The sequence below is a fragment of the Anabrus simplex genome, chromosome X (assembly GCF_040414725.1).
Source record: "Anabrus simplex isolate iqAnaSimp1 chromosome X, ASM4041472v1, whole genome shotgun sequence".
NCBI classification, from domain to species: Eukaryota; Metazoa; Arthropoda; class Insecta; order Orthoptera; family Tettigoniidae; genus Anabrus; species Anabrus simplex.
In genome coordinates this window covers 88813370-88836476 of record NC_090279.1, presented here as the reverse complement: position 1 = coordinate 88836476, position 23107 = coordinate 88813370, and the positions used below count along the sequence as shown (strand labels likewise).

Sequence of the window (23107 nt, the reverse complement as noted above, 5' to 3'; positions counted from 1 at the left end):
TTCCACCTGTCTTTTCCTATCCTCTACTCTACATTTCCCTTTCCTACCTTTTCCCTTCCTCCTACTTCCACACATCTAAGCAACAGTTCCCTGTCCGTCATCTTCCCTCTGTTGTTCTACCTGGAGTGACTCGTACCGATTTCGCACAGACACCTGTCCTGAATTCTGATCCTGAATAGAGCCCTTATCCTGCAATCTCCTTCCCCTTAGAACATTAGACCACCTGTCTTCTACATTTCCTCCCTTTCCTTCCCCTCCTTCTTGTACACCTACTGTAACCTGTACATTGTTTGAGGGAGTCCTATCTTCCTTCCTGTCTTCTGTGAGAATCCTAATTATCTCCCTCAAACTTTCCAACTCCTCCCTCATACCCCTCAATGCCTCACCACACCCACAATAAGTACACTCGCGCTCCTTAGCCATTCTTTACGGGGAAAAAATTTTAAATAAAAAAATAAAATAACTTATTTGCAAAAAGAAATGAACGGAGGGATATATTGTCTGGGATAGTACACAACAATAAGGTAATTAATATACGACTACACTAGAATTCTACTTAGTCGTGCTCTATTTTTTTTATCCTACAACCCCTAACAGGATAAAAACTGCTGTTAATTACCGAATATCGAAAGTAATACACAAGAACTACACAATTCCAAACTGCAATCAAGCCTATCCTAATTTCAACAACAGTATTTTTGTAACAGTTTCTACGGATACCTCTACTACACCAGTACTACACAAATATTTTACAATAATAAAATAAGCATACTAAATTCTAATAGGATATTACTCGTATACTAATGTGCAGTACACTACAGTAATTTTTAAACTACTTTCAGACGTATCCTAGTTACGATACCGGTACCGTACCGTATGTCACTACTAAGCACAACAGAAATAAAATTTGCAAGAATTACTGTACTCAAAGATTACCAACGAAGCTAAATGCTTAGACAAATTATTATTAGTATTACGGTCTAATAGATACACACGAAATATAACACACGAATATAGCAGGCAAGATACGACACTATCTAAATATACTGTATCTATACTACAATGTATCTACACTACACTACACTGCGTTTGTTTAAATGCTTAAGTATCAAAAGGATTGCCGTACACGAAGAAAAACACGAATATAACTGGCAAGATACTATCTAATATATTATACCTTATCTTCACTACAATTCTACTGAAATGTGGCTTATGTGTTTATTACAGCTGGTGGATTACTATTATTTTCCCTACTCCACGGGACGGAGAAAAAAAAAGTGTCCTTAATTAGGCCTACTGAAAAATACGAAGTTGTCTACAATAATTTCTCAAATATTTATATCAAAACTACTACTACTCCAGGGACTTGAAGTGCAATTACTGGGATATATGAACTTTATTATTATTAGCTAACCGCTCATGAATAATGAAAGATCGAGGGAGCGAAATATAAATTACGGATACTAACTACCTACTCAGAAGTACAAATGAATGGAATACAAGGTCAGCTGATTTTTATTTATATTTACTTGACTACACTACACCCATTGTTCACGACTGTAGCCAACAATGCAATATTTGAATATGAGGAACGATAATAATCAATAACAATACAAAGACTGTTAACTATTACCGTGTAATCTCTTTAACTTCTTTTTAAATGGAAGTTTACAGGCGTATCGTGTTTTTTAATGTAGTAAATTTTTACCTTCGCGATAGTTTGAACGTATATCTACACGAAATACCGGAGAAGTTGCTGCAGAAGTTACGGTACTATTCCTTATGATAATCTGCCTTTGTAAGTACAACCAACGAACCTACAGATATTTACAAATATTTTTGAAGTTAATATTATTACCTAAAGTATTTCCTAAACCTAAATTCGAAACAAGGTACACCTAGCTAGCCTACTTAACCTAGAAAACGTAATTTACTGAATGCCAACTGAATTACTTGTTACAAAATTTAAATAAATATCACTACTCCCAATTTCTACCAACAAGCACTAAACACTACTATATAAACAGCACTAAATGAATCAGATATACACAAAATTAAGCTATTTCAATAGGTTTTCACTACTTTATCACTACAATAATGCAAGAGCTCTCTCAACAGCCAACCGTTCTCAAGCGCATCCAACAATAACAATATGGGATAAGCTTAGGGTTTCGACGGAGAACAGGAACAATGTACAGGGTGCGATGGGAGGGGAAGTTCCGAAAGACAGGTACGCTAACTTTTTCAGGGGAAGGAAACTGAGGGAAAAGGGATCAAGACAAGGGGAATTTTCACTAGAGTATCTGTGAGGCACCGCTGGTAAAACACAGAGGGAAAGAGGGGGAATTGAAAGTGTTACAGGTAGTAGGGAGATCAGAGAAAAGGGAAACGTAGAGTAGAGGGCGTGAAAGAGGATCAAGAGAAGGAGAAAATGGAGGATGAAGTAGGATCTGCGAACATCAAAGAAGATTAGGGAGAGTAGTACGGGAGGGGATCTAATGAGGTGGGTGGGGTCGAGGCTCTGGTCATTGAGGACTCTATAGTTAGGCTCGGGAGAAGTGCGTGGAGGAAAGGGAACCGAGGTAGGGGAGTTAGGTTAAGTCAGAAGTTGACGAAAGAGTAGTGTAAGGATTGTGTGGTAGTTTCAATGCTGGTACGAACAACGTACGACAAGCAGGAATAACTACCGACATAGAGTGGGATCTTGTTATGAAGCTGAAGGGAGATAAGATTATGATTATTTGGATACTTTCTAGGAGGGATATTGAGTGAAGGGGTACTTTAGATGAAACTAAGGAGTAGGTATGTGTGAGACTGGGAGTGAGATTTGTAGTTCATGTGTGTGTGTAAGTGATGCGGAAATTTCTTCCGGAATTGGAGTGTTTATTGTTCAGATAGGATGCAATGGATACGAGGGGGAGTATTTATACGAATGAAAGAAGAATGTGTTATCTATTAAAAAGTTAAACTTGAAAAACGTGTTCAGAAAGCGATATATTCAGGGTGTAGGCCTACTGACATGGTTGGCTTGATGCAGACGAGGAAATATTTGATCAGATGTGGATAACGACAGAGAGTATAATGTGATTGTAGCAAAAATGTTAGTATGTACATTAATTGCAATTCACAGACAGAGGTGGACTTCCATTGGTCTCTTGGTGTAGCGGGTCCTTCAGTTTCCTGTCCGTTGTGGCTCTTGCCTTTCTTTTGGCGACAGTTTCGTTCGGTTTTTTTTTTTCCTTTGTGGTTAAAAATGAGCGAGGAGTGTTGCTCTGAAGGAGAGCTGGAAGGAACAAACTTGCATATTGTTATCCCTTCGTCCCTGAACTTCTATACCCAGAAGTTTGAAATGTTCAGAGACCTTATTCTCATCTCCTGTAAGACCACTCTACCGGAATTAAACCTGTTGAGTAAGATTTATGATTTCCTTTCACTTTAAGCTGTCCCTGACTTTTAAACAACGAGGAAGGTTATAATATGGTACTCGGGCTGTATCAAAAATTTTAAATTCCTTTGAAGGTTGAAAATCTAAGAATGTTTCCTGTTTTTAGCATTTTGAGTATCCGTAAGCAACATTAAGTTGTGGGAGATCCTTACATCTCACTGCTCGGTGAATGCTGGGATGGTACCTATTTGTCAGGGTTCCCTCACCAAGTGTCAGATCATACGGTGATCGTCTCACTACTGCAGGACAGCAAGAGCAGGGCATATGTTGTTAGCTGTGTTCCAAACAGAATGGTTCACACGTAACTCTCCTATGGGAGTTTCCAGTGAAGACTTCCAATACACGCCACCACCAGCGAACCATGTCCTATAGTTACAGACATTTCCTCACCTCAGAACTCGGAAATTTATGTTCACATTTTCTTTCAGGTCAGACCGAATATTAAATTTTTGATTTTATACTCATAACTTATTTACGTGGCATCAGTTATAAATGAGACGATTTAGAGCTTGCTGTAAAACCAAGGTTACTGTCGGTAAAACTGACAGCTGGAATGAATGCCCTGAGTAAAGGAGACCTAAGATGTAATATTCCCGTTGCTTTATAGCCAAGCTTTGAAAATACAGCAATATGTAGTGATATCAACTGAAATTACCTTCATTAGTAATCAAAATAAACCTTATAGGTTTTAAGCTTGTCATTCTGTGTAGAAGGATCTAAGTTAAAATGTAACCTTCTTTCACCTTCAAGAATGAAAAAACAAACCAAATACACCGATCTGGAGCAGCATTATCATAAAGAGTAATGTTCCACACGATAACAACGAACATTTAAAAGACGGGAGAAGCACATACTTTTACCAAAACTTGGTACAGACCTGTTTTTATACATAACTGTATTTTGAAGCAGACATTGCTGTGACCGTGAAATAATTATGTCCGGATTTTACTTACAGAGACTCTGATAGATTTTCGGGATTTTTGTTTACCAGAAATTAATTATTTCGTGCGTTTTTTGTTCCAGGTACTTCTACGAATACTACACCAGCTATAGATACTACATCCAAACCTACTACTACTACACCCACTACAACTACAACAACTACTACTAAACCAAAGTCATGCCCTCATTCAGGTGAGTTAAGCAGATTATCCGTGAATGGTGTAAGAGGGACCTACGCTCTCCTTGTAGTAAAGAGAATATGATAAACTTGCTGTAGGAAGAGAAACGAGAGTGAAGGCGAGACCCGGTGAGTGTTCCATAGCTGAGCGACGTATCGTAGCCCCACACGCGAACCGGTGTTACTATCACGTGGAAACAACTGTAGGATTGTATTATACAGGTCATGGGTTCGAAATCCCCCAAGGTGATTCCGTGGCTCCTTAGTTCTGCACGACACAAATATCTGGGTGTGTACATATGGTACCTTTTACACGTTTATGGCACTTTCCTAGGGTGACGTTATCTGAGTTTGTGTAATGTTGTGTGGGAGGAAAGCAAACAAGAAACTACCCCATACGAACCACCAGGGATCCACACTTCCTTACTTTTAGTTTCCAAGTGAAATGCAATACGTCCACAACCTAGCAAACAGCCCCCATGATGTGCTGAACTCTGGATGTGGGCTCTTCTCCCTCCTCAGCTTCTAGATGATGTAAGGGAGCTGCTAACTCCACGTATTTATTTACTAGCACTCGAACAGCAGATTGCAATGGAATACTCCAAGACTCAGTTCACGTAACGGTGCTGAATGTGGTAAGTAATGGGAACTCGTGTCCTTGCAGTTCTTTCCAGCAGCACTCCCAATGGAGGTGAGCATATTTAACTAGATATCGGCAGTCCTGCCAACATTATATTTCTCAAAGCAGTGGGAAGAAAGCATGGGCACACTTGAACCGCTACACTACGGAGTTAACCCGGACAGAAAGTGAACTACGGTACAGTACAACACTCTGACTGAAAAATCATGAAACCCGTTGTTAATGATGTCTCCCATTTGCTGTGCTATCAAAAAAGTAAAATGACTGCTTTGTTCCTTCTGTAACGTCTCCGCGATGTGATATGGACGCAGCATCTCACAGGACTGCAACTAAGTATCACCTCTGCTATTATCCGTTTTAAGATGAATTTGTACGTAAACGAATCGATCAAAACTTCTAATTCCTACAACTTCCCTTACATCACATTTTTAGTGAACATAACGTTAACGGAGATAACTGCTTAGATCTCGCTAAGAAGAGTTACTCTATGTAAAAACATGCACCCTACCACAGAACCCTCAATGGTTACACACCAGTGACGTATGTCCCTCCATCTTCCAATCTGAAGGACACAAACATAAAGATGATCAATATTACGTATGAAAGGAATAATTATCAAGACATTTTTCTGAAATATTAAATCAAGAGACACGTGAATCTTGTAAAGTTTTTTTTATATAGAAAACTTGCTGAAGTTTGAATTATAGGTCATCTCTCTGTCAGTTATTCCATTCTTCCCTCGCGGTTCCTTGGGCACGTGGAGAACATGTGGAAGCTCTTTATAGACCTTGAGGTAGACAGTGGTCAAGCAGAAGTTCTCCATTTACCTCTTGCGCTCGGTAACTCTTATTACTTTACTTGGTACAACTGCAGATGCCTTTCCGATGAGTGGCACAATATGTGCGGGTTCAGGACGTTCTAAGACAGTATGACTTGGCCTTTGTTTTCTTTCACAGTATTCTCATAATTCGTCCTGAGAACGGCGGTTCTTCCAAAGTGTGGATGCCGTTGATCAGTGCTGATGTTCTCAGTTTTACTGACTGTCATATGTGCTCCTGTTTTGTGTGAGTGCTCGTTTATTCTACACTAATGTATAACATGGGCCTCGCAGGCCAACACAAAACAGCTGCATTTTGTGACTTATCAGGGCGTAATGAGGTAGAAATACTCATAAATGGAGTGTTGCCAACCGCTGAGATTTAACTTTTAAAATATTGCAAAATAATGTCTCGTGTCATTTAACCAAAGTTGTACAAATGATGAAGTTAGTAATATGTCGTTCACTTTTAAGAAATCCAATGTGGACCACATTCTAGTGGTTCTATTGCTCGCAACTATTGGAAATACAGTACATAGTAGAAACTTTTCAGTTGGAGAAAAGCCCCCTCTAGTGAATGATTAATGTAGATTTAGGCGGCTCCAGAGTTATTAATAGTGAGCAAATTGAGGTGGCAAAAAACAGGGGAAATGCAACGAAATTCAAGAGGTAGTCATTAATACATAGTGCGTCTTGAGTTATGTCTTACTGCGCTTGAAGACACTGCCGCATGTTTCGTACACATAACCGATCATCTTCAGGTAGCCATTTAGAGCAGTGGGAGAAGGCTGTCCGAGGAAAGGACATATATCCGACTCATAATTTGTTTTTATGTGTAATATCAATTTTTAGCATTACTTCTTGGTAAAAGTAAAGTAATTTACGGAGATCGATGAAATTTCTCCCGAGGACAGTTAGGAAACGTAACTCTCCAGAGAAGGAGCAATCCACGCGGACAGATGTCACTATAAAAATCCCGAATCTGAACATAAGTCAACAAGAATAGGAAATAATTATATTCTATACAATGTTCAAGAAATATAAACTGAAAGTTAAGAACGGAATGCATTGCCTTGGATTCTCAAAACAAAATATCCCAGTGGTTTTCGGCACCGCTTAATCATCACGACTTACCGCCACTTTGCCTCTCATTTGAGTGAAGGGCCTTAAATGATCGTGCTACTGCTGCCATAGTGCAATGTTTGAGTGGAGGAAGGAGCATGGACGTTGATATTACACGAGCTAAAGCTTACAGAAGGAAGTATGTTTAGTTGTGAATCGTTACAAGTGAAGGTTTTCTTACTAGGAAGCATTTATCTCAGAAAAATGAAGATCAGTTGGCATATCATGGTCTGGCTTCATGTTTGTTCCCTGTGTGTTCAGCTGGATCCAGCCCAAAGCAATGCGTGCTGGAATGAACGTCACCCCTGGTGATATAATTGCAAACATTCTAATTCATATCATCATACAATTAGAGCAGGCGGGTGTAGGAATCATTGGTTTCAAGTCACATGGTAGCCAGTAGAATAAAATGTTATGGAAATCGTTAGCAATATCCGGCAACATAAAGAATCTAATATGTCCAATTTCCAGTCCAAGTTACTCAGCAGAAAACTGGGCACTTTCAGACGCGCCACACATATTTAAGTATCCATGACCAAGTACAGGAAATACGACGGTGATTTCCTTGATTATTAATTTTTCACACCTCCAGAATACGAAGAGAGACGGCTGTTTCCAAGTCAGCTAAATCATCTCGAAAATACTCCGAACGATCCAGCTCCGGAAATGAGCTGCACAAATCAGTTTATCACGTAGATAGAAGCACTGGTCCGCCTGCTGGGCAAGATGCTTAAGGCGTCCCGTTGGTCGAAACAATTTTCACCATCACAATGTTGGCCAGCCGGGTGGGAGAGGTGCTGGTGGATTGCGTACAAAAGCCTGGATTCATTACAAACCTCACCACATTGCTCATTTAGAGTGAGGGCGAAGTTGAGCCATGAGCAAATCGCTTGCTGCTTTATGAGCGAAGTAGGCTGCATGTCGGCACCGCGTTTCACCCTCTCCTTTTCCGCTATCGTACCTCACGTCCTTCACTTCAGTTCATTAACTCCTCTTCTGTACGCTACGGTGTCTCCTGATCATATCATGCATCGAAGAGTACGACAAATAATGAAGCATCGTCATTTTCATTCGTAGGATGGTCTAAAATATAAACGTGTGATGTTCTATCTGCCCACAGGTTACCGACTGTTTGAAGGTTTCAACTGTTATAAGACGCATCGTGAAGAAAAGAGTTGGAGCGACGCCAGGGAGCAGTGCAAGAGAGACGGAGGCGATCTCATGGTATTGGAAAGTGAACGAGAGAGAAGCGAGGTGGTCCCTACAATGTTCGAGAGTCTGATCTGGAGCCCCTGGATGGGAGTTTACAGGCCCGAAGGTGAAGATCGTTGGGTGTCTGTGAAAGGTGAGTTCTCTCTAGCTCTCTTCTCCTCATGAATTACCGAATGTCGGACGGAAGACATTTGTCATATTAAACAACAGAAGCCGACATTTAGCTGTAGTTAGCGATGTCACTGGCTGACGACCACACCGTATTGCCTATAATCAGGGGAGGAATGAAGAAGTCCTGCCCTCAGTAGCCCAAGCGGTAGGTCGCTGGCGTTCTGAGCCCAACTTGGCAGGTTCGATCCTCGCTCAGTTCGGTGGTATGTCAGTCTCATGTCCGTAGATTTACTGGGACATAAAATAAACCCTGATGGATAAAATTCCGGCACGTTGGCGTCTCCCAAACCATACGAATGTAGTTACTGGAACATAAAGTGAATAATATTACTTATGTCTAAATGAAGGGAAAGAGTCGTAAAGTGAGGGTATGAGGACATTCATCTGTAGGAGGGAGACGTTAATCCTTGAGCAGACCTCTCGGTGTTCTTTGACAGGAGTAGGCTATGTGCTGCATCAAGGCGTGCGTGTTTATCACGGACGTCAACTAGAGAGTAGGACACACTGGGGTCGTGGTAGGGACATCATCATTATAGACTGCTGTACCCTCGTTTGGTTCCACACCTCTTGCCTTTAAATAATTAGAAACTGAGTCCTGATCTCCTCTACTGCTCTTACCCTCGATGGCTGACTCCGTTATTCTCGCAGGTAACCCATCAGCCTCCATTCACCTCACGCGACCCCAACACCGGTGTACCGCTTCATCAATGGAGCTTATGCATCACGTAGCATTTATATTCTCATTCTGGGTACCTTCCTGTCATTGTTCCCACCCGGTGTTTCTAGACTTCATTCTCGTTATTGCAATGTATATTACAACTAACGTATGGACGAGATATCCAGTCCAACCAGCTTGCACTCCCACACAGCGAAGTTTTCCTGAAAACAGACCGTTCCATCCCAGAGCTCACTGCATTAATTATGCTGCACCTTGCTTCCTGGGAGAAGTTCCAGTTTTGTATCTCCGACCTGACATTCAGTTCTCGGAACTTTCTTCCCCACTGACATGACTTTCTTCTTGGCAATAAAAAAAAAGCAAAGACATCTCCGTACAGGCCACGAAGGCCCTGGGAGTGGTGGAAGGTAAAGGCTTCCACTATTCGTAACCTCGGCACTTGATGGGGTAGAGTTGTTAGCTCTACGCCCGGCCGCCTTTGCCCCCAAGAATTAACCTGGTACTAATTTTTGGTGTAGGATGAGTGAACCTCAGGGCCATATGCACCTCCGGAAGTAGAAATCTAATTTCCTAAATTGTACGACTTTCTAACGTGGATTCGAACCCACGTCCTTCCGGGCGAACCAAGTAAGCCTTTACCGCCTCGGCCAGGGAGCCCCTTTATTCATGGTAATGCCAATATTAATGCCGGACTCACTGCACCTATTTTATTTTCCAAGAAATTAGACTGCAGGCTTTCAGCTCTGTCTGCCATTAACACCAAAATGCTTACGACATTTCAGCATCCCTGGCGCTTTATACCTTCCAGTAGATGATCCTTGTAAACTATGAACAACAACATTGAAGATTTCAGCCATATCCCACCCCTGTAAGTACCTTGAATCAAGAACTCGTTCTACCATCCACTTTCAATGTGAACATAAGTGATTTTTATTGCTCCCAATAATCTAGGCTTAATCCCATATTCTCCCAGTGTGGCTGACATCCTTCCCTGAAGTACTCTCTCATATGCCTTCTCTAGATCTACGAAACATAAACAAAACTTGCTATTCATATCATAGCACTTTTTACTTATGTGACGAATACTGAAGACCTGACCATGAAAACCCCTCTGAGGTCTGAAACCACACTGGTCTCATCCAACACAGTATAAGACATTTATTGGTTTCTCCCTCCAAAAATACTAGTGAATACCTTGCCCGGTGCACGAAGGAATCACCATCATCAGTGTCGTTGAAGTACCTTGATGGTTCTAGCAGTTCTCTTGCTTACAAATAGGTACAATTACTGCTTTCGTCAAATCAGAAGGACCTTGACTAACTTTCCAGGCTCATTTTATTACTCTGTCAGCTTGGTTGTTCGCGACGTCAAGATGAATATTTCCTCTTATATTCCTTCCACCTGTACCATTATCTGTTCGGAAGTACTATGAGTTTACCAGATTAATCCAAAACATTACTTTTTTCCTTTTTCCCTCCGTAACCCACACGCTGCCCATCCCTTTTCAACACTTGTTAAAAGCATTTGATTTCCTCCTATCCCTTCCTCATTATCACCGCTTGCCGAAATATCATTATTTCCTAACTCTTCCTAACTCGCCCATTTCTACTTTATTTGTTATGATTTCCCCATTACTGTGGGTCGATAGATTAATATCGAATATAATTTCCTTCACCTCTTTGCTTCCAAAGAATCCTGCACTGTCAAAACTAATTGGAAATCCTTTACTCCCGGAGGTTTGCTTAAAATATTCTCAGGTCTGTAAATTATGTGAAGCAGGCTGCTCATCTACTTACACATAGTCCAAGTGAGAGTCTCTCCTCTGACAGGTTAGCGACCTACGGTTGATTGTATAGTCCTCGCCTCTTGAGCACAAGGAGGGCCATGACTCAGAACATGGCCGAGGTGCCCAATACTACTCCCGACTCAAGGAGGGCCATGACGCAGAATACAGTATGTCCGAGGTGCCCATTACTACTCCCGACTCAAGGAGGGCCATGACTCAGAATATGTCCGAGGTGCCCAATACTACTCTCGACTCAAGGAGGACCATGTCTCAGGATATATCCAAGGTGCCCAATACTACTCCCGACTCAAGGAGGGCCATGACGAAGAATACAGTATATCCAAGGTGCCCAATACTACTCTCGACTCAAGGAGGGCCATGACTCAGAATATGTCCGAGATGCTCAATACTACTCCCGACTCAAGGAGGAACATGACTCAGAATATGTCCGAGGTGCCCAATACTACTCCCGACTCAAGGAGGGCCATGACTCAGAATATGTCCGAGGTGCCCAATACTACTCTCGACTCAAGGAAGACCATGACTCAGAATATGTCCGAGGTGCTCAATACTACTCCCGACTCAAGGAGGGCCACGACTCAGAATATGTCCGAGGTGCCCAATACTACTCTCGACTCAAGGAGGGCCATGACTCAGAATATGTCCGAGGTGCCCAATACTACTCCGGACTCAAGGAGGGCCATGACTCAGAATATGTCCGAGGTGCCCAATACTACTCCCGACTCAAGGAGGGCCATGACTCAGAATATGTCCGAGGTGCCCAATACTAATCCCGACTCAAGGAGGACCATGACTCAGAATATGTCCGAGGTGCCCAATACTACTCCCGACTCAAGGAGGGCCATGACTCAGAATATGTCCGAGGTGCCCAATACTACTCTCGACTCAACGAAGACAATGACTCAGAATATGTCCGAGGTGCTCAATACTACTCCCGACTCAAGGAGGGCCATGACTCAGAATATGTCCGAGGTGCCCAATACTACTCTCGACTCAAGGAGGGCCATGACTCAGAATATGTCCGATGTGCCCAATACTACTCCCGACTCAAGGAGGGCCATGACTCAGAATATGTCCGAGGTGCCCAATACTACTCCCGACTCAAGGAGGACCATGACTCAGAATATGTCCGATGTGCCCAATACTACTCCCGACTCAAGGAGGACCATGAGTCAGAATATGTCCGAGGTGCCCAATACTACTCTCGACTCAAGGAGGGCCATGACTCAGAATATGTCCGAGGTGCCCAATACTACTCTCGACTCAAGGAGGACCATGTCTCAGGATATATCCAAGGTGCCCAATACTACTCCCGACTCAAGGAGGACCATGACTCAGAATATGTCCGAGGTGCCCAATACTACTCCCGACTCAAGGAGGACCATGACTCAGAATGCCCGAGGTGCCCAATACTACTCTCGACTCAAGGAGGACCATGACTCAGAATATGTCCGAGGTGCCCAATACTACTCCCGACTCAAGGAGGACCATGAGTCAGAATATGTCCGAGGTGCCCAATACTACTCTCGACTCAAGGAGGGCCATGACTCAGAGTATGTCCGAGGTGCCCAATACTACTCCCGACTCAAGGAGGACCATGACTCAGTATATGTCCGAGGTGCCCAATACTACTCCCGACTCTGAGTACCACTAACTCGTCCCCTCAGTCGTTGCCCATAGTTCAAGTACTAGGACGTGACTGCAGTCACTCACACGACAACAATACCCTGGGGTCATGGTTGGACACGAAAGAGGTTCAACAACGAAGCAGCCGTCAAAAACGCCTTCGAAATATCTCTCACCATTAGACGGTCGATCACCTGGGAAACGGGTGCGAATGCTCCTGCATCGCGTAGGAGAAGTGTATTGCCTTTAGTGATGCACATCCTATTTAATAAAATTTGCTCGTCATGGAGTTCTCGTTGTGAGAAATGTTACTACCAACTAGCAGGTACAGGGTGTTTCTTGATCACCAACACACTCATGTGCGACGATAAGTATTACAGGTAAAGCTCGTAGACAAACAGCCCGAGTGAATAAGAATGTGTAGCTTCCTGTTTAAATGTACCGCCTGTCGTCATATTTTATTGTTCTCTTTTTCACACACACTACCAATCACCAGCAGCTCTCAGTTACTCCGATCTCTATTTATAGTTGACGTTGTGTTTTACCGATTTCTTACTAAACATTTCCTTATTTTCTCTGAATCACTTGAAGTAATTCGTGAGTCAAGTCCCAGAAACTTGCTTAGAATATCCATATTTCCATTTTCACGGCTAGAATGTACTTTTCGGTACTCGCTCAGATGATCTCGAAAACAATATTTTTATATAATTATAACGAACGGTTTTGAATGATGACGACCGTACGTAAATGCTGTCTCTGTTTCAGGATATATATCGCCGTGAATTACCTAGAAGGATACGCGTATCACCGTTATCAGCGTCATTGATATTACTGAGCTGAGCCAGAGCAGGAATGTCATTACTTCGACACGTGAAAATGTTTGAGGAGCCCTCGCAGACTTAAACAGTTCTCACAAGCAGCAAGCTACAACTTCTAGATTGCCAGATTACCAGGTCTCATTTACATCATAGCCAGAACTTTATATTCCTCCAAGATGCTGATTTATCTCAGTCTCAAATGCAGAAACGCAGTTCCGTGTTTTGTCGCAGATTTTCTCATTTCTGATTGGTAGAATTTGTGGCCTTGTCCTTACCGTTTGCACTCAGAGAAGATGAACAATTCCGGTGGGGATAAAACCGCACTTGTTTGGTCATCACATCCTCCTGAGACACATAGGAGGTCATCTCTACTCTCTGGTGGGGCCACACAATTTTACAGCCGGATGGCTTCCCTGTTGTGGGAGAGCTGTTCTCTATTGTGTGGGCTGAAAACTTTCTTGTGAGGACAAAACGGAAACCAGATTTTGAGAAGTACCGAATGCATCTCACAGTGGACAAAGACCAAGTGTTCGTAAACCTCCGCTGAGAAACTCCTTGGTGTGTTTTGTAGTTGAGTTTATTAAGTTATTTATTTAAATAATGCAATCATATTTTCAGACGATCGGAATTAGGATTCCTCGGTCTCAAGAAGTGCACAACACCTTGCAAATATATAGATCTTTTTGTTCAGCAAATGTCTACAAAGCGGAAAAATCTGCGAGGACTGGAGGAAATTTAGAATAAAGACATGATATAAAGGAAGGGACAAGCCGACAAACCAATCTCATAACGAGGGATTGCTCTGGAGTATAATATCAGAAGGACAAACGAACTTCACTGACCATCAAATATAAGAGTATCAATTCAGATTAAGAAGGAAACGATCACCTTCACAGGCTATAAAATGTCTACAAGAAGACATCTGGGCGGCTAAGACACCCCAAAGGCCAATACTGTACAGTTTTCACAGACTTTACAAAGGCATTCGACATGTTGGACAAGAACAGTATGGACCCCATGATAGAAGACAAGGCAATTGTCAAACTCATAGGAAACTCCTATCACAAAGCAATGTAGCGATAAACGACGGGATAAGTATATCAAAAGAAATCCTTCAAACAAATTGAGTAATTCCAGGTGACCCTGTTAGCCCCTCCTGTTTAGCATTGCTACATCTGACGCAGAAAATCCATTGAAAATCTGAAATCGGTGTCGCCCTATATGTATCCTCATGACATGGTCCTAGGTTCGTAGACCGAAAATGACCTTAAAGAAGCCTTAAACAAACTGAACATTTGAGCTGAAAACAACAAATTCGTCATAAACCAGGAAAAAGTATACATATGGTTTTTCGAAGAGGGGCAGGTTACCGACCGAAGACAAGATGTTACTAGGAACAAATACTTAGGACTAACTCTAGAGACATCAGGAACGTCATACAGGATCCACATCAGGGAAAGAGCGATAAGAGCTATGACTCTGTTCAGCGCTAAAATAGTACCAATTATCACGTACGACTTGGAACTGATCTGGGAATTTCTAGAGACAATAGAAAAAGTAAAAGTCCGCTTCCTAAAATGAGCCCTCGCAATATCAAAAAAGCGCCCTCAAGGCTTGCGTATGAACCTGCAAGAGAAACCTCCTTCAATGAGGACTTGAGATGTCACTTAACCAGCCAAGAAAATAATTATTGACCCTCCGACGAGACAAGCGGACGAATGTAGAAGAGAATTTCTACTCTACAGATGCCATGATTGATAGAGGATGGACAAAAGGAAACCACGACGTGCGTTCTGCACTGACAAGCCTGGCGAGAAGTGGATACCACCACAGAATATGCAAGGATACGAAATACAATGAACCCAACAAGGACTCTTCGTGTAGTTTGTGTGACAAATAAAACTCCTCCTGTTGCAAGAATCGCAAGAGAACACTACTATATTATACCAGAGAATAAACACCCACACTTCGCTATGTGCATTTGTATGCTCTTATTAATTAATTAATTAAATTAAAAGTGCCCACATGTCTCGTCGTGAAAGTATAATAGATATGTAGTGTTCCTAACTTCGTCGTAATCGCCAAGAACTCAATGGTGTCTCTCTCTACTCGAACGTGAACAGTAATTTACAAATTGAGATGCTAACACTTCAGAGACATATGAAAGTTGTGTGGCAATGTCATCCATATCCTTGATAACGACTACGGAACCTCGTGAACCTCAGACCAAGTAGTGCCATCGTCGATAGTAAGACGACCAAAGCCAACTTCGCTGTTCTAATAGTCTCTGTGATGTGTTCCCGGAAATGTTTTCTTCTGAACAGATGACGTCTAGCCGTGAACCGCGGTGTCTTCACTTGAGCTCAGGTTAACTAATCGATACATATGTATTTGCTCTCTTCACCTTCACATCATCGACTCACGAAGCAGTTTCTACTTTCTGGTGCGCTTGAATTTTCTTATTTTTTGTGATATTTGAAGCCATCTCCTTCCCGTTTCTTCTCAGTTATAATAAAAGTAAGTGCTCGAATTTGTTGTGAATCTCACTCTGCTCTCTTTTCAGCTTCCTTATTGCAGCTACTACAATTTCCGCTTCTCTTTGAGTCAGCGACTTGCACGTTTCGGATCACTGTATTCCCTGCAGCCACCAACAAGTACAGTCGGACACTATCACTCCACTGGGGTGATATTTGCATTGTGCCTTTGTGTATTTCGTTCATCGCAATTATGATTCTCATCGCTTCACTTTGGCTGACTTTTGGGTGGTTCACTGGTTTGTATTGACTTTAGATATGTTTGTGTCTGTTATAAAATGTGTACTACGGGTGACAGATCGGGATGGGCATAGTTTCGTCAGTGGGCGTGCTCAATGAAAGTAGAAAAATTACAGATGGGAAGGAACCTCCTAGAAAACCATCGCATGAAGGAGTCTTGTTTATCTCTGATGTTACTCAGTGGAACACAGGATGGCACGTTACGATATGCAGGTGCTACCAGCAGGCCGAGTGCTAGAGATCGGTGGCTGTGAGGAACCTTGACCAGATCTTTCATGTATTAAATCCTTATTTTGTTTGTCATTCAGGACGATATTGAAATAATGAGAATGTTTCCACAGTTATAGACAGACGATCACTTCTGCGAAGTGATTGCCTCGTGTGATGATGTGCACAGCTAGAACGGCTCTTCTGTTGCCTTACACAAAGTTACTGAGGAAACGGGAATCATTGGCACCAGTTACACATTACAAGATCTCGAACTGTTAAGTGTTAAATACTATCTCTCAGTGAATGGATCATTCGCACTATGCAAACCATGTTATCTCCATAGTATATATTAAAGACTATTAACATACATACATACATACATACATACATACATACATACATACATTATCATTATGGACTGTTATGCCTTTCAACGTTCAGTACTTCCAGGGGTAACGACTATCTGTCTTTTGTTTCATAAATACATTAACATGTGTGGTTCTTATTTCCAATTACTTGTCGTACAGCACTAGTAGTTTATAATGTTGTGAGTTTCTGACAGCACGGCGCGATTCTTACTAAGTGGACATTTTAGGTCAACAGATGTATAACAAGGCACTGCCACAACTTCTTCAGACGACAGTGCTCCAGGCATAGTGGATTTGATCTTGGTTTGAGGAGCATCAGCATGTACTTCAACTTCTTCTCTGGCCTATTCAATCACTCGAACCACTGTGGTACGTTATAGCGACAAGACTTCATCGTCTCTGAGGCAGCTTGATCAATATTTCATGTCGGCATTTGTTACTTATTACTATTTTTAATTACTGGAATGTGGTATGGTGGTATTTGTATTTTATGAGGAACTAAAATTGGGCAGCCATCCACTAATGGAGCAAAAGAATGAAAAGTTCTGACACTTCGAGAGATGAAGGTATCGGCTAAAGAAAGGGAAGGGGGAGATGAAAGTCTCCTCAGGTATCGAAAATGTAATAACGCCGTGGTCGGACAAGAACGAGAGTTAACCAAGGATAGATGAAAGTGAGGAGCCTGACAAAATTATGTGGAAGTAATGCCAGGACTCAGCTAACTTCCCCACGGTCACTAAGTCACGCTCCAAAATGAAGAGCTCATTGGGCGCATTTTGTTATCCCCTTACGATTGGCAGGGAATACCATGGATGTATTCTATGGTCTCTACGCACGGGGTCGTACTTATCGGGAAAATAAAACAACAATGTTGTCGCAACCCCAAAACACACGAATAAGAATTACGAAACTTGAAAATGTTGAAAATATACCGAAAGCGATGACTGTGTCTTATAAGGGACAGACTATTTATTAATAGAATTGTAAGAATAAGTACATCAAATCAGAATTGAAATACCGCGGTGCGTAATGATAGGGAATACAATTCAATATAGAAGAGCGGAACAGAATGTGGAAATGCACGTAATAGAATCCAGGTGCAGGAAGAAGTTGACTGGCAGCACACGGCGTATCGACATGAAGTACCAGCTTCGTAACATCAAAGTTATCGGATTGAAAACTGGAGCACGAGATAACATCCAAGACTTCTTTATAAATTTCCACAAAGTGCTTCAGCTGCCTGTGAAAAGCGTACATAAAATTGACATTGCTCCAATTCGTGGATCTGTGAACATATTCCGATCTCATTTACACGGACCTGGTTGACTTCATGATAGCAATATGTAATACCAGTTTGACGAACCGCTCACGTGGTAAGTTGTTGCCATCAAAAGAAATTATTTTTAGAATAAGATTACTGGTGGCTTAACAGTGCAGTCAAGTAGATCAGTGAATATTGTTTTAATAGGAATACCACTGGGAGACCATCCTCTATTAACACCAATGAGAAGCGGTCCGGCACTTCTAAACATTGAAGGTACCGGAAAGATAGAGAAGCCCCACGACGGTCGTGATTATGAAAGACTCCCAAGGACATCGGTGTCGGACTAGAACAAGTGTTGACCCAGAGAGGTCGCACAAGAAAGATAAGAGAGAGGAGCCTGATAAGAATTTAGTGGGGAAAATGCCAGGCTCAGCTAGAGGAACCGTGGTCGTCAAACCACGGTCTCAAGTGAGATCCAGTGGTTGACCTTTTAGTGTCCTCTTACGACAAACAGGGGATAACGTGGATGCTCTTCTTAACTCCCAAATCCACTGGGGGTCCTGAAGGCTGAGGTTCGAATCCCGCTCTACACTGGGTTGATATTTTCATCCAGAAATGCGCGTGTTGTCAGGAAGTCCATCTGGCCGTAAATCTGAGGCGAAAACCAAAATGAGCCTGGGGTGTTCCAGTGACCTCGGAAATAAATGGGATAACCTGAAGAAAGATAAAGTGTTATGGATCGAGTGTACGACACTTGTGTCCTGTGTTTCAGGTGAGCCTGCTCTCAGCAGTTGGTGGTATCCTGGTGAACCGGATAACAGTGCTGGTAGGAAGTGCGCCGCTGCTTACGTCAAAGGTCTGCTGTTGAACACCGATTGTGCACAACTCCAGCCCTTCATCTGCGAGATCCCGCTGTGAACATGTACAGTGTTGGTGTACAATAAAGATACTTGTTAATGAGTCGTGAAGTTCTTTCCCCTGTTTCAACACTAACTACAGGGAAACTTTACAGAACAGCGAGGTCATCAGTCGTGTATGTTCTAAGTTCCTCTAAAAACAATAAGGTAATCAGACATCAAATAATCTACCTTTCCTTAAAAAAATCAAGGTCATCGGACATGTAATGTTCTACATTCCCTCAAAAGATACAAGGTCACCAGACATGTACTATTCTGCCTTCCTTTAAAAACAGCAAGGTCATCAGATATGTAATGTTCTGCCTTCCTTTAAAAACAACAAGGTTACCAGACATGACATGTTCTATATTCCGTTAGAAACAACAATGTCATGAGACATGTAATTTTCTACCTTCGCTTAAAAACAAAAAGGCCATCAGACATGTGATGTTCTATATTATGTTAGAAACAACAAGGTCATGGGACATCTAAAGTTCTTCCATCCCTTAAATACAACAATGTCATCAGGCATGCAATTATCTACGTCCCTTAAAAACAACAAGGTCATCACACACATAATGTTCTTCCTTCCTTTAAAACAACAAGGTCACTAGACACGTAATTTTTAGCCTTCCCTTAAAACGACAAAGTTATGAGACATGTAATCTTCTACCTTCCCTTAAAAACAACAAGGTCATCAGAAATGTAATGCTCTACCAACCTTTAAAAACAACATGGTCACCAGACACATGATGTTCTACCGTCCCTGAAACTCAGTAAGTTCATCAGACACGTAACGTTCAGCTTTCCCTTAAAACAACAAAGTTATGAGACATGTTATCGGTTACCTTCTTTTAAAAATACAAGACCATCTGGCATATGTATTGGGCATTGAGGTTTCACGCCATTGTTGATAGAAGTGTGCAACTGCGGTTTTCTCTACTGTCTCTCGACTCGTTCGACACTTTACTCAGGGACCGTCATCATTCTGGAGCTCAAATGTAGAGCTGACAGTTTACGTACAGCGATGGAACGACTGCGAACAGAGCGGCATTCAGTAAAGATCTCCATGATTTTGAACGTAATATACGAACCGGAAAACGCATGAGGGACATGAAGTCCCCGCAATCCCCCCTGTTTTATGGTGAAAATACCACCAGGTACCGTTCTGAGACCTTCCCAGGTAAAAATAAAACACGGCGACTAAGTGCTACTGCCGAGGAGCAGCCCCCTGAATTGTGATCCACGGCAGACCGTCACACACGTCAAGAAACCTCGCTCATCGAAGGCCCGCAAAAGTCTTCCATTATCCATCCCTACAGGCAGCTTTCAGAGGCCATTTGTTGGGCATAATCTTTACCTGGCTTGGCAATTGGAATCCCAGTGCCCTTACGCCATATGCTGTTGATCAGTCACTCAAATGGTTATGATTTTGTACGGCCCAGGAGACGCTTTGCTGCACTCCTCAAGTCCATCTCCATGAAGGGCGCCTGAGATGGTGTGCCACAACCTCGCGCTTTATAGCCAAAACTCAACATACCTGCCGAAAGTGACGGGAGATGGAGATGAGTAGGTGAATTGTGTACTCCGACGATACGCGGGAGTTCTGCCCACACTTGCGATGATGGAGAATGTGCCGTCACGGAAGACACATACTATACCTGCCATCTCGAATCCTTTAGGCCGTAGGTGTTTAATTGCTATATGTTTGGTCATCTGACTAATTGCGAGAGATGCCGGAGGATGAAACACTTGTTTGCTCTGCCGCAGTTGCAATTCCCATTGTAAGAAATCCAGCGTTGTTTTCAACAGACCCGCAATCACTTGGCGTTTGGAAAATTACGGCCAGTTTTCCCATGAGGCAGGCCGTGTTTCGACACTTCGGACTGTCTTTGTTATCGCCAAATGGTCACGATCCATTTGCTATGGTGATGTTATCTGAGTTTGCGTTACATTGAAGAGCTAGAGAAAGAACGCAACTGGAAAGTTCTCCAGTGTAACTACGGGGGATCCAAGACGAATTACGTACTTCAGGTTTCAAGTCAAAAGTAGCACAACCTAAATTCAGCAAATTGCCTAATCATTTGCTTGCATCACTGAAATCTGCAGGACTCCCAAAGTGAGGGCTCTTCAATGATGAAAAAGATGAAATTATTTTACTTTTCTACTTAAAACTAAGTTAGAACTGTTGGTCTTGTCGTTCCGTTTTCCTGCCACTTACTGACTCAGTTGGTTCCATGGAGCCTTGAGGAACCTGAGGAAGCCTTTCCTTGACCTTCAGGTAGACAGTGGTCATGCGGGAGAATTATATTTCCTTTTTGGGTTGATGTGTTTAGGCTTAAGTAAGCCGGTACTGAGATGCACAGTTCCACTGACTGAACTCTCGCAATGTTCTCGTTAGAATAATTTTGTACCGTCTTTTTGACGTTGAACATTGCTGGGTTTAGGATGGTTCTCTATCATTAAGCTGACAGACTTCCACTTTGCAGCTTTGCTACAGCCTCTTGAGCTTCTGCGGGGCAATGTACGTCTGACACTAAAAGGACACTCATCAATTTTTATTGGCATAGCAATAGTCAAATGGCAGAATTAACGGCCTGGTTGTGTCACACCCCCTGTGGGTGGAGGCGATTGATAACAACCAAGTTAATCCTACCTTTCGTAAGAGACGACTAAAAGGAGCCCTAGAGGTTCTTGATTTGGGATCGCTGGTTGACGACCATTGTACACTTAGCTGAGTTCTAGCACTGCTTCAACTTACTTTAGGAGCTCTCCTCACTTTCATCTGTCATACCCACCTTCCTTGGCCAACACTAGTTATTTTCTGACCCCTTAGGTATTAGGTATCGGAGCCAGCGGTATCTTTCATTTTCAAGGCTTCGTGGCCCGTGTCTTTCTTTCGCTGATACCTTCATTTCTCTACATTATCAGTTTAACTTCTGTTTAGTGTTAATAGAGGGTGGTTAAATTATAACTACCTCCACCACGACCACCACCACGTCCAACACCACAACCTCCTCCTCCTCCACCACCACCACTACCACCACCACCCCATGAAGCAGAGTTTCCACGCTTAGCACAGATGGAGGATTGTTGTGTGTCGTTATTGTAACAAAAGTAAAACCAACGTCTTCTACTTCAGCACTGACTTTCTGTCGGATTGTCACTGAAGAATTAGTGAACCTGAATGTTACTTAGCTCTTCTGGAAATGGTTCATCTTGAGCAGATGCCGAAGTAGAGCTTTACGGTGGTTTTGCGGGGAACTGTGATCAGAGACACATTCCGGACAGAGGTTTAACCAGCCACAAAACTCGGTTCTGACGGATATTTCACTTTAACATCTGCTTAACGTGTCCGAAGGCAGTGACTTCTATCTGAAGCACATCATTGTTTTCGGAAGCAGTTTCTAATGTATTTACAGTCACGTCGTGCCTTTTCAGTTTCTGGAATGTCCGATTTTGTCCGAGTGTGCAGTTTTCAGCATTCCCAGCAAAGACGACACATCACATGACACAGGTGGTGATATTAGCGCTACGCCCTGAACCATTAGTCTCATGGAAACCGAGGATTTTATTACTCTCAGTGGAACACAGCTGTTTTCTAGCGGGATCGTCTATAATATTGCAGGTCTAGATCCAGCTCCTAGTTGAAGACAAGCAGATGATCTTGCTTTGTGGAGCAACAGGATCAACTTCCAGCCAAGAGCAAACAGCGACCCCAGAAACAACTGCGATATTCTGAAGAGAGAAAAATTGCATGGATCTACTGTGCGACTATTGGTGGCGGTCTGGTGAGCCGGATAACAGAGCAGCTCCTCAGGGCTGCGGTCTCGATCTTTAGAATTCATTTTCGTTTTTCACAAGATAATCTCTGACATCTGGGGTCTTTGTGTCGCTGTGATGAATTGTTACATATTTCTATTTAAAGGGAAACAATTAATTTTTATGAATCCAACCTTGTGCGCCGCAGTAACAGAGAATGTATACACAGCAGACAGGTCCTAAATACTTTCAAAGTTGCTTTTTCGCTAAATAGCAAACGGTACTTTCTGCGAGATTCCTCTGCAAGCAACACATCTCCTCAGAACTAATAATAGCTCAGTTTGTAATGAAGTACACATGTCTTGAGCTTTCCGCCTAC

The 23107-nt window shown here is 42.4% G+C and overlaps 1 protein-coding gene across 1 annotated transcript in view; it reads left to right on the top strand.

Moving 5' to 3' along the window:
- LOC136886611 (hemolymph lipopolysaccharide-binding protein-like) overlaps positions 1-19028 on the top strand; it is a 41690-nt gene extending 22662 nt beyond the window's left edge. Inside the window, exons 4-6 of the mRNA XM_068230527.1 lie at positions 4469-4579; positions 8265-8489; positions 18843-19028. Coding sequence (XP_068086628.1) covers positions 4469-4579; positions 8265-8489; positions 18843-18988 — 482 coding nt within the window. The 3' untranslated portion in view covers positions 18989-19028. The remainder of the gene's footprint in view (positions 1-4468; positions 4580-8264; positions 8490-18842) is intronic.
- The last annotated feature ends 4079 nt before the right edge of the window (positions 19029-23107 follow it).